The 7,671-nt window shown below is 26.9% G+C and overlaps 1 protein-coding gene across 1 annotated transcript in view; it reads left to right on the top strand.

The window, feature by feature from the left end:
• Positions 1 to 2,339: 2,339 nt before the first annotated feature.
• The window catches only part of LOAG_18903 (type I phosphodiesterase/nucleotide pyrophosphatase), a gene marked incomplete at both ends in the record, with an annotated part of 7,036 nt that continues 1,704 nt past the window's right edge, over positions 2,340 to 7,671 (top strand). The window contains 13 exons of the mRNA XM_020451565.1: positions 2,340 to 2,366; positions 2,752 to 2,925; positions 3,111 to 3,186; positions 3,339 to 3,403; positions 4,019 to 4,120; positions 4,305 to 4,413; positions 4,764 to 4,889; positions 5,179 to 5,335; positions 5,601 to 5,755; positions 5,958 to 6,057; positions 6,701 to 6,819; positions 7,124 to 7,168; positions 7,473 to 7,616. Of these exons, the coding sequence (XP_020304639.1) occupies positions 2,340 to 2,366; positions 2,752 to 2,925; positions 3,111 to 3,186; positions 3,339 to 3,403; positions 4,019 to 4,120; positions 4,305 to 4,413; positions 4,764 to 4,889; positions 5,179 to 5,335; positions 5,601 to 5,755; positions 5,958 to 6,057; positions 6,701 to 6,819; positions 7,124 to 7,168; positions 7,473 to 7,616 (1,399 nt within the window). The remainder of the gene's footprint in view (positions 2,367 to 2,751; positions 2,926 to 3,110; positions 3,187 to 3,338; positions 3,404 to 4,018; positions 4,121 to 4,304; positions 4,414 to 4,763; positions 4,890 to 5,178; positions 5,336 to 5,600; positions 5,756 to 5,957; positions 6,058 to 6,700; positions 6,820 to 7,123; positions 7,169 to 7,472; positions 7,617 to 7,671) is intronic.

Below are 7,671 nucleotides of genomic sequence, written 5' to 3'. Positions count from 1 at the left end.
CTCCCCCATTAATTTTTGAATTTTTTTCACTAATATTTACTTGTTGCTTTCTTGCTTTTCTTTCTTTTTTTCCTATGCATTTATCGTTTAGATGAATTATTACATTCAAATTTAATCTCACAATATGGCATTTTGACAAAATCATATTTATTTCATTTAACTTTTACTCTTTCAGTTTATTATTTCCACAACGAAAACAACCAAACAAAAAATAATTTTCTCTCTCCGAATAATTACAAATCAATCAATCAATCGTTCGAATTTGTAATTTTGAAAATATTTAACTTTGATAATATTAAAATGACATTGTAGATATGGATGTACAATTTCGAAGAAATTTTAAAGATAAACAGCCATCGCTTCCAGTATTTGGTATTATTTTATTAATAGTGATAATTGGTTTTAGCCTAATGATTATTTTAATTCCACAATGGAACAATTTTAAGGCATGTTTCTTTTTTCTTAAAAAAAAATTTTAGCCATGATTGTAAGGTAAGTTAATCAAAATAGATGAATTATTTTTATAATATTGTAAATGCATATAAATACATTGAAGTTGTCAATGATGTTTTTGAAATTTATTGTTGCATTTAATATAATAAAGTATTTCTCCATTTCCACTGGTGGTTATTAATATAATATTTATTATTAGCCTCCATAATTGGCCCAAGAAAAATCTGTCCTAACAATCAATATAAGCTTTATTTCAAATAAAATTGAGTTTAAGAAGTTACATGTCGAAATTCGATATTTTTTTCTTTTAATCTGTTATTTAATATTATTTAATAAATCCTTTTAAAACGAAATAATGCAATGCTTTTAATGTGATTTCAAAAAAAAAGGAAAGATAATCATTTAATGTAATAAATCATTATTTATCGAAATTAGTAAATAACATTTTGAGCACAAATTTTCATGCAAGAATAAATTTTAGAAAAGTGAACAATTATGGCTAAATGAAGATTGCTCAATAAAATGTCATAGAGCTGAGTACGTACGTTTCTTTTTTTTTTTGAATTTTTCTATTTACATGAAATTTCGATTTTAATTTTCGAATTGAAAATCGAAATTCAATGTGCATATAATTTTGGAGCAATAAAGTAATGATACAGTAGAATATTTCTTTTTTTTTTAAATTCCTTTTCAAATACTTTCTTCTACAAACATATTAAAAGGCTTTTAAAAGAAAAGCCAAATTTGTATGAACTTATTGTTCTATTAAACAGTACATCATTTGTCGCGAATATCACGAAGCTCCAAATGAAATAAAATGATTAAATAAAGTAATGTACAAATCAATCACACAAATTGTAACAATGTCATGATGAATCATTCAACCAATTTTACATTCCTCAAATTCATTATCTCATACGTTTTTCTTTGTTCACATCCTTTCCCCTTCTTTTATGAAACAAACCACACTCATAATCTAAATTTCTTTGTCCATGAACCGATCTTAATTGCAATGCTTGATGTTGCAATCAGAGCCTTTTGTTGTAATCGGATTTTGACAGTTTTTCTTTATCCAAAGGAAAATCTGATGTAATGTTTGTTATAGACCATACCCCCAATTATGCTCATTGTGTTAATTAAAATTGTATATATACTCAAGGCTATAACTGGATGAGATCATTCATTTTCATTCTCCTTTTCAAACACTCAACCAAGGACTGCACCGTACATTGATTGTATCCTCTACCCTCTTCGATAAATGATTTTATTACTATCCTCTACGTTATTACAATTTACTATCTTCTGCGAATAAATAACTTCCTCCTGAACCGAACGAAGAATACCTTCTCAGAATATTCGTCTGTGCCTAAGAACAAACCCATACAAATCAAACTCTTTTATTTTCAATTTTTGCTACATCATTTGCTAGTTGTAATTGTATTAGCAAAATGTATCAACGGGCTTTTTTTTTTTTTAATAAACGAACCATTAGGCTCATTTTCTATTTTTTGAATCATTTCTAGACTCACAAAATTAGATACATGAAATGTGATATTACTAATTGGGAGGTTGCTTATGAAAGCAAGGACTTCTGGGTGGAACTTGAAATCAAGAAGAATTTTGGTAAGAGCCAGTGATAAAATTGCAATGAACACGTTTTGTCATTACTTAGCCTACTTAGCCTAGACAGTATTCTACTTGTTTAGTAAACTCATAAACCTGTTTGATTATTACTATTACTTAGCCTATATTATATTTCGTTTCGTCAGTAAAGTTAATTTTTTCTTTTTTTTTGAAGTTTCATCCAAAAGCCATTGTTGGTGATTAGTTTTGATGGTTTCAAGCGATCCTATATTGATAATAATGTTGTCAAGACGCTAGAACGTATGGCAAAATGTGGCACAACTGCTGAGGTTAGATTTATTCATAATTTTCGATAAAAAAAACTACCATCAATTAATGAATGATTTACTTATAAGAAAAATTATTATTAGAAAGCAGTGTATTGAAAATGGCTAATTTTATATCCTAAAATATGCTATTAAAGTACAGATTAAGTATAGATTAAAAGCTTTTTTAAGTATTGATTAACAACGAATATTTCAATGTATGTTTTGTAAGTTTAAAATTTTATAGACATATTTAAATTTTATAAGCAAGTTTCTTCTTAACTTAAATATTATTAAAATAAGATCTTTTTCTTTTTCACTCTATCCATTTAAACGGTTTGTTATCAATAGATTAAATGAAGGGAGATTTTTAATGGAATCGAATGAAAAAGAACTGAATTAATTTCAGTATATGTATGGAACATATCCAACAAAAACATTTCCAAATCATTACTCAATTGCAACCGGTTTATATCCGGAAAGTCATGGTATTGTTGATAATGTCATTTATGATAATCGATTAAAAACCGAATTTATTAATATACGACGGACTAATGATCCCCAATATTTCAATGGTGAACCGGTTAGCAGTATAAACCATTTATAATATATTCTTTTAATGGTTTTTTGTTAGTTTAATACTAATAACAATAGTTCAACTCGAAATTTTGCCAATTTTTATTATGTGATTTTTTTTTTACATACTTGCACAGTTAATTTATTCCATTAATTTAATTGCTCATTTAATGTGAAGTTAATTAATTCCAGATTTGGAATGTACTTGAACGACAAAACGTTACAACAGCTTGCTTATTTTGGCCCGCTTGTGATTCAATGATCAATGGTACAATTCTGTTGAACCTTTTTTTTTTCAAATCTATTCGATAAAATTTCTCGGAAATTATCAATTTATCAACAAACTATTTTGGAAATAAGCAAAAGAATGACAGAATGAGGGAAAGGTGAGAAAAGGTGATTTTTAGAATATATTTGCAGGTATGCAATCAACATATAATTTGAAATATAATCGATCAATGCCATATCGCGATAGGATGGATCAAGTTTGTTATTTTTTACTTGTTAAATTTATCCAGCGAAACTAAACTGATCATCTAGCAAATATCAGGAAAATTGGAAAATTTTGAATATGTTAGTTAACTGGGGAATACCAAGGAAATTGAAGGATTCAGACACTCTAGCTAGATAAGCTGGGATAGTTTATGGTACTGGATTCATTTTCTAGGTGGAATTTGGTCGATTAGCTAGTAAATACATCGTTATTCATTAGATAAATTGGGAGTAAAATTTGCAATGCTATAATTGCGGAATAGTGAAATTTATGAATTTTCAATTTGAGATTGCGTAAAAAACTGAAATATATTGTTTAAATTTATTTCGTACTGATAACAAAATAACTGTATGAGAATTTAAGAAAACAAAAAATGAACCAATAGATATTGTTGTAGTAATGTTATCATATCAAGCAAAAATACGAACTTGAAAGTTTTATGGTTTATGCTATCAAATAAAACAAAACTCCTTCAATGAATATTTGAAATGCCGTCTAATGTTTGTCATCAAAAATTCAAAAATTGACAGAACTGAGATGTTACAGTATTCGAAATAGTGATAAATTGACTTGAAAAAGAAATTCGAGAATTTTAGTTCTATTTCAGATAGTGGCGTGGCTTGGAATGCCTACAAATTTACGGCCATCATTGATAATGGCATATTTTGATCAACCTGATTTCGTGTCACATTTCAAAGATAATGAGGAAGTTTGTCTGCAATTCTTGTCATGGTTATTTTAAATAATTTTTAACAAAATTGCAGTTTCTAGTTGAATTACTTCAGTTAGCTTAATTTATTAATTGACTTTATTTAATGTTTATTGCAAGGGCGTTTGACATTATAATCTTTTCACATTAATGAACTGTTAATGATTAATTATTTCATTTGAAGATTTCTAAAGAGTTGGAAAATATTGAGCATATATTGGATTATCTTTTCAAAACATTACATAGTATGGAATTATTAAATTGCGTCAATGTTATCATACTTTCTGATCACGGTATGTCTTCTTTTCATCATTTGCGCATTTATTCTTATGCTGATTTAAAAATTATCAGTGATACTGGGATTCAGTATCATTATAACTTGATTAGATGAAATGATTGAAGTGATTGTAATCGCTGAAGCCGGATTTGTCGCACTATAACTGTATTCGGCATGATTGAACGTTATACAATAGACAAGCGTATATTGCTGATGTATCTCACTTATAAATTAGTATCGATAAATCATTTTTGAATTTTATAAGCACAATGAATTTGAATTCCTCTAATTCATAACAAATTCTCTTGTGCTATTTAAATTTTAAACGTTTTTTGTATCTAATTTGATGTTTCATAATGTATTTAGGCATTCAAAAAATTAATCATCGATACTATTTTGATGAAATGATTAATTCTGAGAATATTTTGTTTGCTGATGGTGTAATCGGACAGATGTATTTCCCAAATGATACTAATTCTCTAACACTTCAAGGTTTGTAAATTACGAGGAAAAATATGATTGAAAAATAAATGACACTTAATTCAGTAATTAAACACTTTATAATGAATGGAAATTTGGCGTTTATTTTGTAATTTATTGGAACATATAATTTAATCAACTAAAAACTTACTTTTGTCACGCATATTAATTTAATTTCATGCGTTTATCAAAGTTTTAATTTCAAAATGTAAAACGTGAATTATTAATGTAATTTTGATATGCATGATTCATTTCTTTTACACACAAATATGTCGTATTTTTATTTTGTTTATTTGTTAAGATAAAATAATGAAAACAATGGAGAAGCTTAAATGTTATAATAAGGAATACTATCGAGTGTATGATAAGCGACGGATACCGAAACGTTATCATTTTAGTAAGTCAAATCGGATTGGTGATATCATCTTGGATGCACAACTGGGTACAATTTTCTATGAGTACGTCCTTGATAACCATTTTATTTGTTTTTAGCAAATTGACATTCAAAATTATTTCGCAAAAATTTGTGAAAGAAAGAAAGAAAGAAGAAAAGAGGAACTTGAAAAAAAGAGAGTCTGTTTTCTCGTTAAAAAAGAAAAAAAATAATATGTTGTGATAGTAATATGTAAGTTTAATTAACACTTGCCCGAAAAATATGGTAATTAATTTAATGCAAAATTAAAATTTATTAAATCTGCAAAGAATCCATTGAAATATTTGCAGAAATATTGCCGCTGATTATAATAAAACGCATGATCATGGCTATGATTTTATATTGGAACCAATGCATGCAATCTTTTATGCATATGGTCCTAATATTGCCCAAGGCCTTGTTTTGAAACCATTTCAAAATGTCGAATTGTTCAATCTAATGATAGGTTAATTTGAAATTATTTACAGTCACCGAATTATTTGTTTGATACGATCAAGCTTATCTTTTATCAGAATTTTTTATGCTTATTACTTGTTTAAGTAAATTGCTTAATGGACCTGATACGAATACAGATGAAAGAAAGGTATATCATGAAAAAAGTATATTACTTAATATTATTTGTTAAATGAAATGATTTTAATTTTCAGCATTGTTAAATGTTAATTCAAATCTATCATCACCAAATAATGGTACAGAAGGAAGATTGAATAGCGTTTTAAATGGTATATCAGTAAATAAGCCGCAAAGGTTAAAACCACTAAAGAAATGCAGGATTGTTGATAACATTGAAGTATAATTTTTTTTTTCATTCAAAACTCATAACCATTAAATTTTCCACAACTTTAAAATTTGATTGAACTCTAACTTATTGTAGTAATAATTTGCATAAAGATGTTCATTTAGAATGAAAGAACTTGCTTAAATGATTTATCACTTTTAATTTCTGGAAACGAAGAATTATGCTATTTATCCAATTGTTCTCATAATACGCAATCAGCTATAATCCAACGGTCCTTTTTTTTTTCACGAGTTCTTTTTTTTTTTAAAAAAAAAGAATTGAAAATTTGAATATTTTTTAATTTTATACTTTCGCAATCAGCTATAATCCAACGGTCCTTTTTTTTTCACGAGTTCTTTTTTTTTACAAAAGAATTGAAAATTTGAATACTTTTCAATTTCGTACTTTTAAACTATCAGGCTTTAATCAGCATAATTTGAATTATACTGAAAGGAATTTCTCTAATTTTTCTTATGTTATCAGTCATTTTTCCCTTTTACTTTTCATTTAAATTAGCACTCATTTTGTATTTTTGTTTATTTTTTCCGATGCTTGGATTCAATTGTACAATTAAAGTAGTTTTGTTCTCTTTTACATCTCTTTTTATTTCAGATCAGATTTAACTTCTACCATTGCTTTGATTGAACGTATCAATTCCAATTTCTCACTTTCACAATTACGACAGGAAAACGATCCTGCAGAATTGATTACAACTAGCTTAAGTGTAAAAGGTTCACAATCTTTTCTTTTACTCTTTAATTGCAAAAAAAAAAACTGTTGTCTTATCCAGAAAAAAAATACATTATTTTTTGTCAAAATAGTTATGGATTAGTGTTTTGAAGGAGATGTAAAATAGAAATCTTTTAAATTTTTCATTGGTTAGATAATATCAGTGTTCATTGTCACATAGATCATTTCTGGAATGATTTGAAATATCAAAAAGCAGCAGTTGTTAATTGATGTATAGTTGACATTTGTGATAATTATGTAATTCGTTCCTCTGATAATACGGTATTGATCAATTTCATGTTTTAGGTACAAATGATTTGCAAGTTAATCTTCATAGTGATTTTCTAAAAGGTTAATAATTCGATGCAATATTTTGTTGAAATTAATTTCTAGCTTTAGTATTATGGATAAAGCATACGTGAAAGAGATAGTCTAGAAGTGATAAACCTGGTTATTTTTGATTAGGATTCTGCAAATAGTAATGAAAATCACATTGTCGTTAATGCAGCTGTAACATTTATAGAATTTGTTGTTTTTTCTTTTTTACAATTCAAATTTTTCTAATTTATGGACCAATTTTAGTTCATTTCATCCTAAAAACATCGTTGCATATCATTTTTTCTTTTTTTTTTTTGAAAGATTTGATTAATTTAAGGACATTTTACCAATTTGGAAAAGATAACGTCGGATTATGCGAAACTGTATAATGAAGTAGTAGTGATTAGTGGATCAATTTATGATTTCGATGATAATGACTTCGTTGCTGATTCATCCGGATTGTACTTAAAACGGTTATTACGTTTTTAACGTCAATTTTTCTTTTTTGAATCGTGAAAATCAATGATAGATAAATT

This window comes from Loa loa (assembly GCF_000183805.2).
Source record: "Loa loa unplaced genomic scaffold supercont3.656, whole genome shotgun sequence".
Taxonomy (NCBI): domain Eukaryota; kingdom Metazoa; phylum Nematoda; class Chromadorea; order Rhabditida; family Onchocercidae; genus Loa; species Loa loa.
This window is presented reverse-complemented; position numbering and strand designations above follow the sequence as displayed.